The 21,248-nt window shown below is 42.7% G+C and overlaps 1 protein-coding gene and 1 long non-coding RNA gene across 2 annotated transcripts in view; both read right to left on the bottom strand.

Annotated features, from left to right (window-relative positions):
- Positions 1-21,248, bottom strand: part of LOC106998194 (uncharacterized) — a 96,218-nt gene that overhangs the window by 43,992 nt on the left and 30,978 nt on the right. The window lies entirely within an intron of this gene.
- LOC106998193 (putative transcriptional regulator encoded by LINC00473) lies at positions 3,351-4,858 on the bottom strand. The gene has a single exon (XM_028846993.2). It carries the CDS (start codon positions 4,750-4,752, stop codon positions 4,051-4,053), a length of 702 nt encoding a protein of 233 aa, XP_028702826.2. The 5' UTR covers positions 4,753-4,858; the 3' UTR covers positions 3,351-4,050.

The raw sequence follows: 21,248 nt of genomic DNA, 5'->3' as shown, positions 1-21,248 counted from the left end.
AAGGGAGTGGGGAAGAACAGGAATCAGAAAGAGGAGGTAACATGTTCGGTTTTGAGCAGTCCTTATACACTGAGCCTTTGATGTATTCATGCAGAACTGGTGACATTTGAGCTGGAGATATGAAATCCATTTTACTGATGCCAGAGGGAGGAACGTGATGAACCATGGAGAGAATGTTGAGTAAGCGGTAACAGATAGGAAAGGATGTGGATATCACCCTCATTTAAGATTGGCAGAAAAAAGCAACATAATGAATGCAGAGAGGGAGAAAGAGAACAGGAGAAAGTGCTGTCAAGGAATCCAAGAAATATTTTTGAGAAGAAAGAAGAAAGAACAGACGGTCATGAGGGTCAAATGCTACACCCATGTGTCAGCCAGATCTGGCACCAGAAGAGCTGTGTCCCTGCCACTGGCTGTGTCCATTGTGTGGTGGAGGGAGCTGCCAGGCAGGGTGGTAGGACTGGGAATGAATGCAAACCGTGGAAGATGAGGAGAATTTTGCCTGTGAAAAGAAAGGAGAGAGAGGTGATTGCAACCCAGGAAGATGGTGCTTCTTAAATTTTAATGTAGGAGCAAGATTTGACCATGTTGGCAAATGAAGGGCAGCCAACGATGTTGGAGAATGAGTAGAGACTTACTGGGGAGCCTCACTGTTCCCCAATATTCTCTCTTTTTAACCCAATAGTGTGAATCATCGCCACTCTTCTAAGGTATCTTCCATCAGTCCTTTCATCGTTGAACTGAGAAAGGGCATTTGTGCTTTGGAAGGAATGTGCAGGTAGAATAAGACCTTTGCTGTGAGGATGGTTTGCTTAGGGTTAAATGCAGCTTATACTGTTGGGAACTTGTTTGTACAAATTTTGGAAGACCATTTGCTTGCACTGAGACAAAGTTCTTCCTCTATATGGTTCAGGGGTGACCATGACAATTTTTTGCCCCATTAAGAGGCAGTTCTGCCTGCATCCTATGTAGCATCCCAGAGGTCTTAGACACCCCTTGAGGGCTGGAGGAAAGCCAAACCCTGCAACACAGTGGGCTAGGCTAGCAAGTTCCACGTGCCATTGCCGCTTGTCTAATCCTGAATATGGAAGTGTTCAGGTGGCACCTACTGGAAACTTAATAAAACTTTTGTTTACTTTTTTCCCCCAAAGTACAAGACAAGAAGACATTAGCCAGCATGCAGACTTTAACTATCTTCTTCTATTTAGCTTCTATTAATTCTCAGAGTAACTTTTCTCCTAAGTCAGTGAATGGTGAGATTTTCACATTCTCTTAAAACAACTTTGCATTAGAATTCAGTCTCGTATTGCATCCAAAATAAACTTACATATTTAAAAAAGCAAACTGTTCTTAATAGAACCTTTCTTATTTTTATATCACTGAATATTTTTACAACTTATAACAGAAATATGTATTGAAAGAGTTGGTGCATGTCTTGACATCTTTATAGGCTAGACAGTGCTTAGTACATAGTAGGACTGAATAAATATTTGTTGAATGAATGAAGAGTAAACAGAATAAATTAACAGTGAACATTTTGGCCACTAGAGAAGAACAGGCTGGGAAAGAGCTATTGTCAGTTTCACAAAACCTGTCAAGAGCAGCAAATCACAATTAAACACAAAACACACACAAACACACACACACACACTATCCAGTTCTATAAACAGGAGACAATTAAGGACCTACACAGTGACCTTCTAATAAATGCTAACCAAACTAGTCTTGTTCATTTCAGAGATTCTTACCTGTCAAAGCCTAAATTCAGGGCTCTACAAACCACTTCCTCCTGTATGAAGCCTGATAATAAATGTTAAAAAAAAATCCAGACATCAGCACAGACCCCACACCACAGGAGGGTCCTCTGTCAATCTCTCCCACTTCCTCTCCTCTACAAAGACCTCAGAAGTCAAAAGCTGGACTGTCAATATCGAAAGTCTAAATATATTGCATTTTACCCTCCCTAACAAGCCAAGCATCTTTGCAAACAGAGCAATGAGCTTTGGCATTCTCGAAGCACAACTGTGAACACAGCAGTAACTCAAGGTAAAACAACCTTGTGAAACAGGTCACCAACAGAGCAGCTTGTGGGCAAGCAGAGCGGCTCTGTCACCTGAAGCAAACACTGCTTCACAAAGCCGTAGCGTGGAGTCCATTGACAACTGTGAGCATCTCCTAATAAGTTGTGTACATAACTAGAATAAAGGCAACATCCACTCATATATCTTGCTGTTTTCATTAAAATGGCTATTTTGTTTATAGCTTATCCATGTCATACATGCAATTTTTAAATGAAATCATGCAATAAAACAAGAATTTGGCTGGAATGTTGCTAATCTTGGATGAGTTTCAGCTGAGGGTGCCAAGGGCCTCTGTGCTCCCTGGACAACCGGGCCCTTATCCTTGGGATACGAGTCAGGTCCCCATGTGAACCCCAGAAAACCCACCCAGGGCTTCCTTCAGTGAAGGGGCCCTGACTGATGTCTTCTGAAACACTGGGCCCCGGGCACTTGTCAAGTGCTTAACTCAAGAAATAGATTTAAAGAAGTCCTGTAGTGTTCAGAGTCCAGTGAGCAACAACATCAAAAATAAAACAAAAATAAACAAAACCGCACACACACACACACAGACACACACACACACTCTACATATAACCAGGTTGATGACCTGCGTATGTGTGTGGCAGGGCAGCTTAAATGAAATTGGAGCTAATAAAATTCTATTTGGAGGCTAGAAATAAAATTCTATTTGGAGAAATAAAATCTTTAGTAAATTGGACATATGTGCAACATTATTTATTGCAGCACTGTTTATAGCATCAAAAAACTGGAAGTAACATAAGTGCCCATCAATAGGAGATAAAATGAATAAAATGTGGTGTGGCTACACCTCTAAACCACAGAATATTATGCAGCCAGCACAAAGAATTAATTAGAATATACCAGTTGACTTAGTAAGATTTCTAGGAAGTGCTATTGATTAAACCAAGATACAGGAAATATATATGATATCCTTCTTTTTGTAAGACCAACCATAACCCAAAAGCTACATATACACACATGTTAACAAGTATCCCTTTCTCTACAAAACCTCTTGTTCTTCAGTTCAGATAGCAAGTTCAGATGGTGAAATTGTATAGGGCAAGGGGCACCTACATGTGTGCAAGTCTATGTAGATGTATTTATATTTGTAAATCAGTAAGCAGTATTATGCAATCCCACATTTTTACATTTTTTAAATGTTTGCATAGACACATATAATAAATTTCCAAATACAATTTGATAAAGGAAGAAATGAAACCCGTGAACTGCTTTAAATTTTTTGGACTTTTTAATTTTATTATTTTTAAATTTTGCTTCAATAGTTTAATTTTATTTCAATGGTTTTTGGTTACATGGATAAGTTCTTTAGTGATGATTTTTCAGATTTTGATGCACTTGTCATCCCGCTTTAAATGAATATGACTTGGGTTCTTCTGGTATTTTTATTCCTGTAAAATAAACAGTGTCTGTACATCATTAATTAGAAAAGTGTTCGACACAGGGTATGGATTGCATTGTCCTCAGAAAACCCGTCAGAAGGAGGTGCAGGTAAGGAAATGATGTGCCTGGAGGTGCAGTCACTTTTTTAAGTTTACACAACTCCTAACCTGCAGGACTGGATTTGTAACCTGAGGTTGCCTGACTCCAAAACCCTTTGGGCTACTCACAGGAGCCTCCCACAGTCCTTGTTTTTGTCTCTGCCTTAAGACCTCCGTGAAGAATCCCGCAGAACCAAGCACCAGCAATGGAATTCTTTGCAGCTGATCACTTTGATTTCTCCAATTACCACCCACCCCAAGTTCTTGGGCAGCAGAATAGGTCATAGGACTCTCAGCTCTCAACATTCCCACATCTGTGTGATGGGGGCAATGGGTAAACCTTACACCGTGACAATGACTAAGCCTTTAAATTGGAGCATCCCCAAAACTGAGCACATGAGCCTTGCTTGCTTTATTATTCCAGAATTTTTTTACTAGGTGTCTGCTTTGCATTCAGAATAAAGATTCTTTCAGCAATCTGTTGTAGTGCCTTTAGTACATTTCCAGGCTATAGCACCTAGACTCAAATTCGTATTAAACTGGATCTTTACAGACAGGGTTGGCCCAAATAAACTTGGAAAAAGGAGCACTGTGTTAAAACACATGCAGTGGAAACTAATCAAGGGCGCGTACAGACGTGGGTAGCTACTTGCCAACAACCAGGCCAAGGATAAAGTAGTATCAAGGAAAATCAACCAAGACTGTTTCATATTAGAAGGTGGAACCGCCTGGAAACAACATGCCCTCTCGGAAAGTTCCCGCCATGCTCTGGCTCTGTTTTTCATGGTGATCCATCTCCCGGCACAGCCTGGCGTTCTGCGGGCTCCGCTTCTGTTCACACTGGCAGCGTTGGTGCACGTGGGAGTGCAATCACGGTGCTCACGTCCGCATTTCCTCGGCTGCCTGGAGCCCACAGAGCACTCCTTTCTGGGGGTGCTTCTTCTTTCCTTGGAGAGTTCCGTCCTGTGCCTCCCTATGAATTCTCTCCAGGGCGCCTGCCTGAGCCTTCCAACCTCAGCTGACAGTCCCATTTTTAAAAGGTCTTGAATAAAGTGAAATGTGATTAGTTGTGGGAAATGAACCAATGATATGCACAATTCAGCAGCCTTTATCACTGATGAAATCCAGAAATAAAGGTAATTTTCTCCAACTTTTGGTGCTATAGTAGCCATGTTTCTATGAAAAACACTGGTAGAACTTAACTTGTTTCATCTCCACAGTGACTTTAGAAGAAACATAATCCACCATCAACTTCAGGACTGCTGACCCACACTTCAACACTTCTTGGTGTAGAGCTCGGTAGGGGAGGCAATACAGAGAGAGTAGAGCTCAGACTCTGAAATCTCTCCGGGATTTGTGCCCACATCTCACACTCGGTACTCTGAAGTTAGGCAAGTTACTGATACTTCTAGGTTCCATTTCCTTGAACAAATGGGGTACAGTAACATTTACACACCCCATAGGGTTGTTGAAAGGATTAAACGAGATGATACCAGTAAAACACTTAGAACGATGGTTGGCAGATGGGAGCGCTTAGTAATTTATTAATACTATATCCCAAGGAAAAACATTGACTTGGGCCTTTCTGAAATCAATAAAAATGTGTTTCTATGGATGTTAAGGCCTTGTCTTCAAGAGGCGGAGAGACTCCCTCCATGAGCTCTCTGTCTAAACCAGACAGACTCCAGCCATTTGAAAATACTCCCTGCCTCTTGGCCTTCCCACAGAGCCCACCTGACATCATTTGGATATTTGTCCCCACCCAAATCTCATGTTGAATTTTAATCTGCAATGTTGGAGGTGGGACCTCGTGGGGGATGTTGGGATCACGAAGGTGGATCCCTCATGGCTTGGTGCTGTCTTCCTGATAGAGTTCTCACGAGATCTGGTCATTTAAAAGTGTGTAGCACCTCCCTCCCCCACTCTCTCTTGCTCCTGCTTTTGCCATGTGATGTGCCTGCTCTCCCTTCGCCTTCCGCCATGATTGTAAGCTTCCTGAGGCCTCCCTAAAAACTGAACAGATGCCAGCACCATGCTTCCTGTACAGCATGCAGAGCTGTGAGTCAATTAAACTTCTTTTCTTTATAAATTTCCCAGTCTAAAGTGTTTCTTTATAGCAATGGAAGAATGGCCTAATGCACCACCTTTCGCCTGTAGAGCCATCCCCATCTCCGGCCATTTCACCCCTTCTTTAAGAGCAGACCCAAAGATCCCCCATCACCAAGGTCTCCCCTGGGCACTTCAGGGGCAGAAGCCACTTGGGATGCACCTGGCTTCCATCATTGCTCCTATCTGTATAGCCATCATTTCATGATGCCATCCAGACTGTGATTCCTGGACATGACTCTGCCCCTCAGGCATGACTGCCAAGCACCTTCAAAACGTGCACATTTGGGGTTTTCTCATAAAAACTTTTTTCAATAAATGTCTGTTACTGCCTATTTGTTAAATATTCCAGTTAGGGCTGCCAACAGCTACACTGTAGTATACCATATGTGTGCTGGGAGAGTAGGGGAATTAAAAATGCAGTTTATGATTTTATATGTGTGTGTGTGTGTGTGTGTGTGTGTGTGTGTGTGTGTGTGTGTACACACATACCCCTTCACAAAATAAAGCCTTCCTGAAGCTTGTTATTGTTCCTTGTTTTGTTTCTGCCTTGAAGATAGTCACTAAGGATGTTCATAATTTGTGACGCATCATCTTTAGTGCCTCTTTGCACCCACAGAAGGAGGCTGTCGAGGGAGATGTGTTCGATGTGTGCCCACCTATGCTCACTGCCACCCACTGTGGACAGTGGGCCCTGCTGTGTGTACCTGCTGGGGCTCGCCACTGTGCCCCCACTCTCAGGCCTCTGCTCACCTGCCCTTGCCTTGTCTCAGGCCTCTGCTCACCTGCCCTTGCCAGTTTCAGCTTGTTCCATTCAAATCCCTCTGGACCTCTTCTTGGGAAAAGTACTGCTAATTCTGATAATTTATTAGGCACTATTATATACCAACCTACATAAAGTGCTTTAACCTCAACAGTGTGCTGGTAGGTATTTACGACAAGGCCCTCCAGGAGGAAAGCCCTGATTTATGGTGTTTGCCAATTTCCAGGGTGTACCTACAGCCCATTCTGCTAGAACATTTCTTCTGAAAATGAGGATTTGTTCCACTGTGATTGGTAAATTAGGGAACAATTTGAGTGTCATGTCAATGTCGGTTTGCTCAGGCACCATTTTGTTGCTCAGAAGCCAGGTGAATGCAGTAGGAAGGATGGATCTCACACATATGCATTTCATCAGGACAAGGAGCCACACCCACCCATACCTGCTATCACTACTCTCTCTAGGATTTTAGATAACCCTTGTATTAGTCATGGTGCTCCACAACCCTGGGGAGAAACAGAACCCAGAGAGAGGAAGGGAAATGGTGTGGTGGGGTGGGGGAGGCGAGAGAGAGAGAGAGAGAAAGAGAACTGAGTATATAGATTTATTGAACACGATATTTATGATGGGAATGGCTCATGCAATTACAGAGGCTAACAAGTCCCATGATCTGTTGCCTACACACTGGAGAACTGATGCTGTAACTCAGTCTGAGTCCAAAAGCCTGAGAACCAGAGAGCCAGTGGTGTAAAACTCTTAAGTCTGAAGTCAAAGGTCTGAGAACCTGGGAAGCCACTGGCATAAATACAGAGTCCAAAGTTCTGAGAACCTAGAGAACCTGGTGTTCTAGGGCTGGAGAAGATGAATGTCTCAGATCATACAAAGATAATTCACTCAAGTTCACCCTTCCTCCACCTTTTCATTCTATTGGAGACCTTAGTGAGTCAGGTGATGCCTGCCATGTTGGTGAAGAAGGATCGTCTTTACTCAGTGTTTAAATTCAAATGCTAATTTCTTCTGGAAACGCCCTCACAGACCCACCCAGAAATAATGATTTTCCAGCTATCTGGACACCACCTAACCCAGTCAAGATAACACCTAAAATTATTCATCACACACTCCTCTCAGAAGTTCAAATCAACATGAGCTACAGCCCTTCCCGCCACCAACCGGCTGCACGGCTCTGTGCGTTCCCTTCTGTATTAGCCTGTTCTCACATTGCTAATAAAGACATACCCAAGACTGGGTAATTTATAAAGGAAAGAGGTTTAATTGACTCACAGTTCTGCATGGCTGGGGAAGCCTCAGGAAACTTACAATCATGGTGAAAGGGAAGCAAACACCTCCTTCTTCCCGTGGCAGCAGCAAGGATAAGTGCTGAACAAAAATGGGGGAAATCCCCTCTTAAAATCATCAGATCTCTGAGAACTCACTCACTATTGGGAGAACAGCATGAAGGTAACCACCCCCATAATTCAATTCCCTCCCACTGTCTCCCTCCCAGGACACATGGGGATTATTCAAGGTGAGATTTGGGCGGGGACACAGCCAAACCATATCACCTTCTCTTTAATTTCTCCTCTTGAACCTCAGCTATTGTGTATTTTTCCTTTGGTTTTCTGTTCTTTTTCTCTTGGGAACTCTTTGATTCTCTTCCTCTTGCAGACAGGGAGGTGGACATGGTGGGCCCCCAGGCATGGGACACTCACTTCAACAAGCAAACTTCAGGTCTTTCTCAAGGTGATCTTTTCAAAGTGACATCTTTACTGTAGTATTTATGGATTTCTTAATGAGTTGAAATGTATAACTATGTGTGCTACCATTTTTATTGGGTTCCTCACCTTTTATTTTTTGCCACTGATAAAAGTGAAGGCTGTGTCCCTAACCCCATTTTCCCATAAGCCCTGCAGTTTTTAGTGTAGAAATGCATACTTACATTAGAGCAGAGCTAACTGCCTGTGGTATGCTGGGGCCCACTCACATTCACACACTCTTACTTGAAAGAGCTGGTTGGATTCCCAACTCTGTGTTTAGTGATGTCACATAAATACTGAAACTATGTCACTGTGCAAAAAAAAATTCTGGAAAAAAAAAAGATCTTCTATACTTCCAGAAGATAAGGTCCTTTTATGAAAAGTTTGTGTGAAGTGAAAATCTTCTGTACTCAGAAGACAAGGTTTCAATTTCTAGTTTTGCCAGCTGGTATGACCTTGAGTGTGGCATTGACCTTGGGTGTGAGAGCCAACTCATATTGGCTCCTGTGACTCCCCTCTCCTGGTGTTCACACCCTCCACGTTGCGCAAGGGGGTTGGTCTGTGTGACCAACAGAACAGCAGCAGAAGTGAGAGCATGTCACTTTGAGACCAGGCTCTAAAGTCATTGCAGCCTCTGACTTGGTTGCTTATTTGCTCCTTGGGCCACCTGCTTTGGGGAGGGCCAGCCTCCACATTGAGAGTGTCTCCTGACAACAGCCATGTGCCATGAACCACCTTAGAAGCAGTTCTTCCAGCCCCAGTAAAACTTCAGATGATGTAACTACAGCCAGCATCTGGACTGGAATCTCATAAGAGACTCTGAGATACAGCCATACAGCTAAGCCACTCTTGACTTCCTAACCCTCAGAAACTATGAGAAACAATATATACTTGTTTGTTTAAGCCAGTAAATTTTGGGGTAATTTGTTGCTATGGTCTTCATCTTTGTGTCCCCCCACCCCAATTTATATGCTTAAATCCTAAACTACAAGGTGATAGTATTAGAAGGTGGGGCCTTTTGGGGGATAATCAGGTCATGAGGCTGTAGCCTTCATGAATGGGATTGGTGCCCTTATAAAAGAAACTCCATTGAGCTTGTTTGCCCATTCCACCATGTGAAAAGACAGCAGGGAGGTGCCATCTACAAACGAGGAAGAGAAACTGCCAGCACCTTGATCTTGGACTTCCCAGCCTGCAGGACTCTGAGAAATAAATTTCTGTTGTTTATAGTATTTGATTGTAGCAGCCTGACTAGACTAAGACATTTGCTATGGAGCAATAGGTAACTAACAGAGTCACTAAGCCATCTAGCTCTCTATATACATATGGTGAACAGGTACAATAATGCTCGCTCTGTCTACTTCATAGAGAAATAATTAAACCAAGTAGGGAAATGTGTGTGATTGCATTTTAGCAGCTGTAAAAATGCTCTGCAGCCATAATGTGCTATTATTACATTTAAAGATATCATTTAGTTGATTGTTTCCTTTGCTGTGCAGAAGTTTTTTAGTTTGAAGCAATCCCATTTGTCTATTTTTGCTTTTGTTGCCTGTGCTTCTGGGGTCACAACCAAAAAATATAATTGCCTAGACCAATATCATACAGCTTTTCCCCTACATTGATCAAAGCTTAGGAAGGTTCAATGAGACAGAAGGAAGAAGCTAAAGAGAGCTATTGCAAAACATGGTGACTATAGTTAATAAGAATATATTGTTGGCCAGGCGCGGTGGCTCACGCCTGTAATCCCAGCACTGTGGGAGGTCGAGGCAGGTGGATCATGAGGTCAGGAGATCGAGACCATCCTGGCCAACACAGTGAAACCCCGTCTCTACTAAAAATACAAAACATTAGCTGGGTGTGCTGGCGCGCACCTGTAGTCCCAGCTACTCAGGAGCCTGAGGCAGGAGAATGGCGTGAACCCAGAAGGTGGAACTTGCAGTGAGCCAAGAACTTGCAGTACTCCAGCCTGGGTGACAGAATGAGACTCCGTCTCCAAAAAAAAAAAAAAAAAAAAAAAAAAAAGAATATATTGTCTTCTTTAAAAATGCTAAGAGAGTAGATTTTAAGTGTTTTCACCACAAAATGACAACTTCTGTGAGGTTATGCATATGTTAATTAGCTTGATTTAGCCATTCCACAATGTATATATATTTCAAAACGTCATATTGCACATAATAAATACATAAAATTACCTGGCTATTTAAAAAACTAATAAATATATCATTCAGGCCTCACTACATGACCTTCACATGGTCAGAAATTTAAAAATTAAAATACCATGTCTCTACCATCCAGAAATTAGTGCAGTAAACACATTATTGAATGTAATTCACATATTATCTATATATATAAACTTGCATACTTAAAATGAAATTATTTTTTACATACAATTTTATAACCTTTTTTTTTTTCAGTTAATAAGCTCCAGGTTTCCATTTCAATGAATCTTATATAATACCTAGTCTGTGTTCACATTTACTCGGTTGCTCCAAACATTTTCTTTAGCTGGCTTAACCATTCAGGATCCAGTCAAGGGCCATTCACTGTACCTTGTTGCCTTCCTTAGGTTGCTCCTAATCTACCACAGCTTCTTTTTTTTTTTTTTTTTTTTTGAGACGGTGTCTTGCTCTGTAGCCCAGGCTGGAGTGCTATGGCCGGAACTCAGCTCACTGCAAGCTCCGCCTCCCGGGTTCACGCCATTCTCCGGCCTCAGCCTCCGGAGTAGCTGGGACTACAGGCGCCCGCCACCTCGCCCTGCTAGTTTTTTGTATTTCTTAGTAGAGACGGGGTTTCACCGTGTTAGCCAGGATGGTCTCGATCTCCTGACCTCGTGATCCACCCGTCTCGGCCTCCCAAAGTGCTGGGATTACAGGCTTGAGCCACCGCGCCCGGACGACAGCTTCTTTATTAATGACATGCAGTCATTGATGAAGACCGTATTTCATCTTCTGGGCGTGTCTGGGTATTTTCTCATGAAGGCATTTTGTCTTTTCCTCTATCTCCCATATTTCCTGTAAGCTGAAAGTCAGATCTAAAGGTTGATGAATTGGGGATTAGACTTAAGTGATGCTGTGTACATAAAGCCTGGTTGACCCGCCATTGCTGATGCTAAAGTTGACAGTGGGTTAAGAGATTGAACATACAATCCTTCCATTGTACAGCTACTTTTTCTCCCTTAGATCAATGTCTAGATCTGCATTAACTACATCTCTAATGTTGATTTTCTAATTCTATCATTTATTCTATATTATTGATGGCCTTTTTTTCTTTTAAAATAGAGCTTTCTCTCATCAACTCAGCTGTCTTATTATCCCCAGTGCAGTTCATATTGGAAAGAGAAGGTAAATAATGATTGCCCTTCAGTGTCAAATTCTTAATGTAATGCGTTGGTTTAGTAGTCATCTCAAGTTGTGGCATAAAAGTATTGTCCTAGCTTTTGCTCTTTGAGTTTCATTATGGATTCACATACTTTGATTGATTCAATGTGCATTAATACACTATAACCGCTGCTACTTTTGATGTTGAAATTATCATACTTTTGGCCAACAGGAAGGGACTTCTCATTTCACAATCGTATTAGTTTTTGACAGCTTCCTTGCTTCCTGACACAGCAAGACATCACTTATCCCCAACCTGGAATTATCCATCTCACCAATTAAGTATGGCCTTCTGAAAGGGCAGCATTAGGTAATGTCCTATCAAACAGACTGGAAAGGTGCAAGTTTCTACTTTATTTTCAGGATATTATATGTAAATTACAGGGAATAGGAGAAAACATTGCCAAACCCGAATTCAACCTGAATCTTGACAATGGACTTCTCTGATGCAAAGACTCATAAATATATATATATATGTGTGTGTGTCAATAGATAAGAGATATTTAAATTGCAAAAGCTTCTTCTACTTAATAAAAGTAAGACCAAAATAAGACCTTTAAGACCTGAACCAAGAGTTTTAATATCAAGCGCAGGTGGAGAGACCTCAGGATAGGTAGAGAAAGTTCCCACCATCAGGCAAAGAAAGCATAAAGCTCTATCAACAGAAAAGAAGAGAAGAGTACACCGCCAGGAGAAGGAGTTCTTGATTCTCCCTTCCTAGGGAGGAGGTTCCACCTATCAGTAGTGGGTGTGGCAGAGATGGAGGCAGAAATCAGTCAGAGCAGAGGAGCTTGCACCTACCTCCCACCGGGAAGGCTCTGGCAGGAGACCTTACGGAGCGCTCTGCACCAAGGTGATGTTCTACCTTAAAGGAGAAATGGCAGTGTAGCCTTCAGGCAGAACGCTCTCCCATGTTCCAGGCAACAGAAGTTCCCAAGTGCTCCTGCTGAGGAAGGTAGCTGAGAGCTGTGGCCCATCAAGGAACCATCAAGGTGAGAAACAAGGTGGTTTCAGAGCCAAGATTGCTGTGGGTGGACAGTCTAAGCCAGGGGCCAGGTAAGGGACTTGCTTGAATCCTACATGAATGCCAAGGTGGGACAAAGCAAGCTGCAGATGGGACTTCCACCTGGGCCATGCCCAGGGGAGTGACTAAGCTGGCCCCACAGCACTAGGTACAGGGAGGACTGAAGCCTTGGCCCAGAGTCCCGGTGAGAGAAGCTATGCCACCACATGAGGTCAGGTACGAGCAACAAAACGTGACAGCCTCGATTATGTGTGGTCCCTGCAGGACTCCAGGAAGCCATCACATCTGTCTTGCCACTGGACACCTACTTTGGAAGGAGCAAACAGGAAATGGCCCTAGTAAATAATTTGAGTTTTGAGTTGATGGATTCAGAAACTCGATTTTTCAAAAAGAAATAGTTTCAATCCAGAAAAGATTGTTACCTTTAACTAAGAAAAATGTTATTTTTTCTTCCACCATCAATGGGAATATAGGCTCCACGGCAAGATAAAATCAGTTAAACATCATGAATAAGCCATACTGGTCGCACTAACCCATTTGGGATGAGTTATATTTTAAACCTACCTAGCACACAGTACAATGCAATTCAGAATACTTGTTATTACAATGATTCCCTGGTTCTTCAACTCTCTTGAGTCTTAGTGCACGGGCTGGAGGAGATGCCCGTGGCAGATGCCCTGGAAGGGGTCAGCAGCACAGCTCAAACAGCAACACAAACTGGTGCAACACGTTGGATGAGGACTTGGGAGACCACCGCAGACCTTATGAAGTGCCATCTCCCACTGACCATCCCCCAGAGGAAGAACTACTTGAAAATAAAAATGTAGGAGATCTCTTTAGAAGAACTCTATTCATATCATACACATGCTATGTATTCATTACGAGCTGCAGGTTACATAATGAGGTGTCTGAAAAATGTTTAGGAGGAGGCATACTACATAAAAGGAGGTGGCATAGAAAGCAAAAGTATTCTGTCATGTTTTATCATCAGTGTCCAGAAATTCACCAAAAAATGGAAAAATGAACTCATCCAAAGATGAATAAAGTGATCATCTGTAGTTATCTCATGAGTTTCAATATCATTCTGGCTATTTTTGTTGATGATAGGAAGCAAAATGACCCCTAGGGGAAAAATGAGAAAATTAAAAAATAAAATTTTATTTAATTATAATAAGAGCTAAAACATGAGGAGGAACAAGAATGTTAATGCAAGAGGCATCTTTTAAAAATAATTATTATTTTGCATGTGTTTAGTCCAGCCTTTTGTTTTTGCTTTGTCCTTATGAAGCTGACTGCTTTATCATTGTTAGTTTATCTGCCCTAGAAGATAAAGTCAAATTGACTTGAAAATATGGCCTATTCCTTTTATATATTTTAAATGTCTAAAATAAAGTTGAGTATATTCTGTGACCTGAATAAGAGAGCCCAAAAAATACTACAATATTTATCCTTCTAGCATACACAAAAGTACAGTCTTTGTTAAATGTTTTAACAGGCTTTTATGGCTTGATAGCCATAAGTTTTTTATCCGACAAGATTCACTCACAGTAACATGGTCTAGAGCAGCATTTAGCATTTTCTATTTGCACACTGCGAGCTCCTGGAATTTTTAGCTTCTGATTTCTATCAAAAGAATGAGAGAGGAGCTTGCTTCCCTGGAACCCCGCGTAGGGTGTGAGAGCGATGCACCTGTTCCCTAGGAAGGACACCGGGCGGGAGCTCCAGCACAGAAGGCTTTGCCAGCTCTCTGCTTAAAACCTTCTTCCCTTGCACACAGAGTGCTTTCTGCAAATGGGCGTTCACAGGAGACTCCCAATACCTGTGCAGAGCAGGTCCACTCGGATGCAGAAGGCATCCTTCCAGTCATGAGAACAGCAGCCAGCCCAGGAGTGGTACCCATGGATGAGAAGGGCCAATTTAAGTTACAGCAGAGCCTTCAGCTAAGCCTTGGAAGTCTAAAGCACTAAAAAAAGGGGAGATCTGCTTAGAGGATGGTGCGTATCCTGAGCTGGCTGAATCTCCAGACATGAACCAGGGCTACACACAAACAAAAGTTATGTGAAATATTAATAAAATAATGTAAAACTGGGGTATACGTTGGGAGATCTGATCTCTCATCCCGATTTAATAAAGAACATGTGTTCTCTTTGAAAAGTTCCTGATTTCTTTGGACATTATTCTTTCCTACATTGTTTGGAATGTTAAAAATGTGGGTTATCTTGGTTCTTACATATTGTATCATTTTACGCCACCTTTAAGCTCTAGAAGTCAGTCTGTGTGATTGGCAGGGGCCATGGAGGTCTTTCTCAAGGTTGAAATAAGCCACACTGTTTAGGGAACTCAGCTGGTGAGGGAGCTGAAAAACTACCTCTGAACTGGTACAAAGTCACATTAGATTTGCCAGTTCTGTAAAGCAACACATTAGATCACAGTCAACAGACACACTCACACGTGAGTATATTAAACATCATCTCCAACATTGTTTACGTCTTCTCCTTGAGTATTACCTGTGCATCCTTTTGCTCACTTTTGAGCCTCGTAGAACTTCAGTTCAGGTGGATCTGCTCTGTCAAGCTTTGTTCTGCCCAACCTGAGAGCCGTTCCTGGGGGTATTTTCCGACCTATTGGCTAAGAGCCCTCCTTTCCATGTCCAGCGTCCTTCAGCTGAATTGCCACAGCTCCTTGGTTGATTTCCCTACCAACAGTCGATTGCCCTCCCACGGGTCCTGAAGCGGAGTCACATCCAGCTTCCTCTGCACCACTCCTGGCATAGGGTGAACTTCCAATGGGACCCTTCCATCTGGCTCCAACCTTCCTTTCTCACTCTTTCTCCTAACACTGCCTCCCCCATTTAGATGAGTCTCTTCCCCATTCTCCAGCACTGTCCTCTGCCTGATGTTTCTTCTGGTTTGATTATTTAGTCTCCTCTCCCACTGCCCTCACTTCTCCAAATCCAGGTGCAGGCACATATTGTCCATGCAAGTGGTGACCTGGCTCTTTTAATACATGGTCCTTCTTCCATTTATTCATTCAACAAGCTTTTACTGAGGCCCAGCAAAGGGCCTGGCCTTGTTCTAGCTAAAAACTAGCCAAAACTCTTCAACTGCCATTTTATCATACACTTGCTCTAGTCATTTACAATAAATAGTTGACATTTATCATGAATTTACTATGCCAGGGGAGGTAAGTACTTTCCGACATGTGCATCTCATTCTTGCAATAGCCTCCTGAAATAGGTGCTGTTATTATCCTCAAGTCCTCATGCGAAGTAACGAGGCAGAGACATTAAATGACTTTCCCAGGCTATGCCTCTAATACGTGCCCAGCTAGGATTCAATGTCAGCATTCTGGCTCCAGAACGCTTCTCAGCCAGCAAGCTGCCATGCACCCACCAGCAACCCCCATGGCCTCTGCCAGAAATCATGCCAGGGATTTGATTCCTTCACCTGTGCCTGTCTTCACTCCCCGACTTTAATAGAACACACATCTCTCACGGAGCAGAACTCTACAGCTCCTAAAGAAATCATGCTTATGTTGCGTATTATCTTGGTTAGCTTTCGCCAAAATCAGGTGTTTAAACCAGGTAATGAGGCCACAACAGGAACTTGTTATGTTGTACAGTCTGTAGGAAAAACACCAGAAAATGGCACTGTTCCTTAGTTTTACACACACACATTTGCAACCTCAATTCTAAAATGTGCAGACTCTGTTAGTGTTGATTCTTAAGTATGACTACTGAAATAAAAATGTCAACATTTACTTTTCTTCTTTTAAGACATGGAGAAAACTCATGGGAGAACTAAGAAATCTGGGAGAGGCAGGAAACCACACCCCTTCAACTCCCTGCCTGGGCAGAGAGAGAGGGCTCTTCACGGGATGGAAAGCGCAGCTGCCCTGACCAACCTGGCCTCACGGCCCAGAATCCTCCGCAGCCTCCAACCACTAGGGCTCACATGGGCTTAACTGTCCTTCACCCTGGGCTCCATCCACTTTGCTTAAGTAAATCTTTCACAGGTATTTCCTCAGCCACTTATTAGTTTTATAAGAGGAGAAAAAAAAAAAAAAAGGCCACAGTGCATTCCTAACCAAAAGTAGTTGTGGGTTTTCCATCCTCTCATGAGTGTGAAACTGCCCAGCGGCCTCCCTCAGGTCCTACCCAAAAATTATGTTTCGAGTCCAGCATTAGAGGAAATTCTGAAATGAAGCAGAAGCAGGGAGACTCATAAAATGAAAACCCGTGTTTGAGCTTGCTGCTGAGCTCCCTTTTAGTGTCTATTGAAGCTTGCTAATAAACTTCTCTGCATTAGAGTTTGCTCTTAGGACTTACTCTGTGACTTGGGCCCTCACTGCCTCTGTTCTTACAGAGGCACTTTCTAACCATTCAGTTAATAGCACCCCTTCCAATATCTGAGGAATTAAATAATGTCTTCTAAAATAGTAATATTTATTATCGAAAGAAATAAAAGAAATTTGAAGGCTGTAAATACTTCTTTTAAAAATTTGGCCGGACACAGTGGCTCATGGCTGTAATCCCAGCATTTCGGGAGGCCAAGGCGGGAGAATCACCTGAGGTCAGGAATTCAAGATTAACCTGACCAACATGGTAAAACCCCATCTCTACTAAAAATACAAAAATTAGCCAGGTGTGGTGGCACATGCCTGTAATCCCAGCTACTCAGGAGGCTGAGGCAGGAGAATTGCTTGAACCCAGGAAGCGGAGGTTGCACCAAGACGAGATTGTGCCACTGCACTCCAGCCTGGGTGACAGCACGAGACTTCGTCTCAAAAAAAAAAAAAAAGGAATTAATAGATTTCTATTTTTTAGAGAAGTTTTAAGTTTACAGAAAATTGAGCAGACAATACAGAGTCCTCCCATCCCAGCATCCTGTGCTATCTGCGTCTTGCACTAGTGTGTCACATCTGTTACAAGTGATGCACCAATACTGACATGTTGTTATTTACTAAAGTGCGTAACTTATATCAGGGTTGGCTCCTTGTGTTGTATAGTTCTGCAGTAGTTTCTATGTACTTTGCCAAGTACGTAGTGACGTGTATCCACCATTCAGGTAACATGAAAAATGGTTGCATTTTGCATGGTTGGTCCTCAAATTCCCCTGTGCCCCACCTATTCACCTCTCCATCCTCCTGAGCCCCTGGCAACCACTGATCTTTTTTTTTTTTTTTTTTTTTGAGACAGAGTCTCGCGAGTCTCACTCTGTCGCCCAAGCTGGAGTGCAGTGGCTCTATCTCGGCTGACTGCAAGCTCCGCCTCCCAGGTTCACACCTTTCTCCTGCCTCAGCCTCCCAAGTAACTGGGACTACAGGTGCCTGCCACCACACCAGGGTAATTTTTTTGCATTTTTAGTAGAGACGGGGTTTCACCATGTTAGCCAGGATAGTCTCAATCTCCTGACCTTGTGATCCACCCACCTTGGCCTCCCAAAGTGCTGGGATTACAGGCGTGAGCCACTGTGCCTGGCCAACCAGTGATCTTTTTAATGTCTCCATAGTTTCATCTTTTCCAGAAACCCATATAGCTGGAATCATGGCCTTTCCAGATTGCTTCAGTTTGGGGCAATTATAAATAAAGCTGCTATAAATATTATTTTGCAGATTTTTGTATGGAAAGATGAAATGTTTTAACTATTTTAAAAATCAAAATATTATAGTAGATGGTGCTTCTGGCATTACCACTCTCATGACATACTGATATTGCTAAGATTAAGTTGTCAAACCTGAATATAAAGGTGGCGGCCGCAAAATAACTGATGCATGCCTTAAAGATCACACACGCTCACGTGGACACTCGGTTTGCTTCTAGACATTCAGAGTTTAACGTCTACCTATGGGTAGGAAGCCTTCGGCTTCCTAAAGTTATCAGGAACTTTCCTAACTTCATCAGTTAGGAACACAAAACCCAACTAGCAGAGCCTAAAACAGGGTTAGGGTTTGTTTTGCCAAGATAACAAGAGCGGGGTGGAGGAGCTGCCTGCATTGTCATCAAAGGCACAGGGTCTCTCCGTCCTCCCTCCCCACCACCTGTGCCGACTCCAGCTTCATCCTGGCTGCATCTCAGCTGCAAGGTGGCCACAGCAGCAAGCAGGCCAAGCAGCCCGCCAGAGGCTGCACCAGGAGGCCTTATGAGAGGGCTCAGGGTTTCCGGAAGCTTCTACACAGCCTTGGCTTTCTATCTCACTAGCTGGGCTCTGTCTCATGGCCACCTCTGTGTGCAGGGGAGGCTGGACAGGCCAGCATTTCTTTCTTCAAAGTTCACAAGCAGAGGCAAGCAATGGAGAAGGTCATGAAGAAGGACTGTTGAATTAGTTAAAGCAACAGGCTTTGTTATTGCAGGGAATGAACAACAATGAGCAAAAAACTCAACAAACTCAACGGAGCTCCAGCCTGGCCCATTCCAACCTGCCTTACAACTCCACAAGGATCTCCTCGCTGCCCAAGTTGGGACCTGGCCGCTAATGACTTTGAGAACGGTCGCCGTTTCTGTGACAGCTCCTCTGCTGCTGTCATGGCCTCTACGCCACCACCGCTCCACAGGCATAGGAAGGAGCCCAGGAGGGCTCGCACTCACCTCAGGGCTACAGTCCCCAAGTTCTCCCCATCGCCTGAGGGTCAAGGTCATGCTCGGTGTGTAGAGTTGGAGGTGCAGGAGGATAGAGAAGGCAAAGTTCATTCTAATGGCATCCCTCTTTTATTTTTCATTCCATTACTTTGATCATTATCTCTCCTTTGGATCTTGGCAATAACTTCCAAACTGTCTCCTCTTCAGTCTCCCTATATTCAGTGTTTCTCCCAAAATTTCCAGATGAGGCTTCCTGAAACATGGAAGTGACTGGTCCCTTACTTCCTCACAAACCTTTGCCACCTCCCCTCTAGCCACCATGTAAAGCCTGACACAGGAGCTTGGCGTCTACCTCTACCGTCTGCCTGTTACCATTCTGCTGTTCCTGCTACTTGTAATCTTCTTCTTACGAAGCCCACCATTTCAATTCAGGAAATTCACAAAGCCAGACGCTAATCCACATTAGAAAATCTTAATATGGGACACATATGGAAGTATTTTAAATGCGAGTACAAAAGTTATTTCTTCATACCTTAGAAATTATTGACAAGAAAAAAACAACTATGCAAACCCAGAGAATTTAAAGAACTTAAATTCTAGTAACGTGTTAACTAGTAGTGCAAACAGGATACTATGACAAATGAAAAGTTAAAAGCTGCCAATACCTGCACCTATATTTTGGAGGTATAACATAACTACCAAAGGTAAAATAACATAAAATGTAAAAATATATATTTGATTCATATAAAAATTTCTAAAGCTATACAGGAGATACATATTGTATGTTTTGTTTTGCTGCAATTTCTGAGCATATTCTTAACATTGATGCCTCAACTGTCACGTCTATAAAATGGGTACATTTGTAAACTGCCTGAACAGAAGACTGGGAGACAGACTGGGAAAATTGTCAAGGGTCCTTTCAACTTTAAAATGTCTGATACTATTAGATTTTTAAAAAATAAAACTGTGCATTATATGAATTAGTAAAATTCATGTCATAATAGTAGCATCTTATTTTCAGCAATTTCTACTTAACTTTTGACTAATCTACATTATGCAAATCTAGAGCCTGGAGAGCAGGGTACCCTTTTAGTATGAGAAATAACCCAAATACTGTTATTTATTTATCCACTTTTTTGAAGATTTCAAGAGAAGGAATCAATGCCTGTGACAATTTCTCTCCATCTCGTTGAATCCTTTTCTAAAACCCTATTTAGATGACTTGATTTTGTGGTTTCTTATGGTTTAATTCTAACAAGTGGGTCTAACAGTGTTTAATTTACTAGTATCTCTAAAAACTGAACAGGAATGATGAAAGTCACATAAGAAAAGCAAATTAATACAGAAATTCAACATGGTTGACTTGCAAAATCCCATAATATTCACCGGCAGGATCCAAATTTTCTTTTACTTTCTGTGAGTAAGAAAAGTTATTCTTCAAGCAAATGTGAGAAATACTCAGGTCTTTTTAGTTAAACTTGTGACAAGATTTACCAGATCCTGCCTTTCCTATGGTTCTCATTTTAAAAGCATAACTATTAATACAAGGAGCTGGTAAGCTGCGGGATTTCTCTCTGACATGTCTCTGCGTCCACCGAGCACAGGAGCAGATATTTCTACCATGGTATGGAATCCGAATCATGTCATAGAATCAAACGGCGAGTGGGATCTTAAGACTTGGCCATGGGCAAATGATGATGTATTTCCAAATGAACCTTTTCCTAAGGAGCTATTAATTGCATGGGTCACAATTCCACCTCCACCCTCTCAGAGCATTTGAGGGAGCTGGGCCAGCCCAGGGTTGGTGAGTAAGTTATAATCAGCACAGGAGGTGGGCCAGGAGCACACCCCACAGCTGCTGGCTCTGCCTTGGGGGATGAGCATTTGCAAAGCCAGAAAAATGACCTCCTGGCTATTAGTGCAAGAGACCTGTGCTATTCAAAGAGTGAACTCGGAGGGTGGGGATGAGAAATTCTTCCTTTACCTAAAAGCCACTTAACAGACTCATTCAAAGAGCACAGGGCCCAGCCCAGTGGGATCATGCCTATAATCCCAGCACTTTGGAAGGCC

Source organism: Macaca mulatta, chromosome 4 (assembly GCF_049350105.2).
Source record: "Macaca mulatta isolate MMU2019108-1 chromosome 4, T2T-MMU8v2.0, whole genome shotgun sequence".
In the NCBI taxonomy this organism is placed as follows: Eukaryota; Metazoa; Chordata; class Mammalia; order Primates; family Cercopithecidae; genus Macaca; species Macaca mulatta.
This window is presented reverse-complemented; position numbering and strand designations above follow the sequence as displayed.

Bases quoted from the DNA above. Each gene is read 5' to 3' on its own strand.
- LOC106998193 (XM_028846993.2), bottom strand. From the start codon at position 4,752: ATGGCTACTATAGCACCAAAAGTTGGAGAAAATTACCTTTATTTCTGG.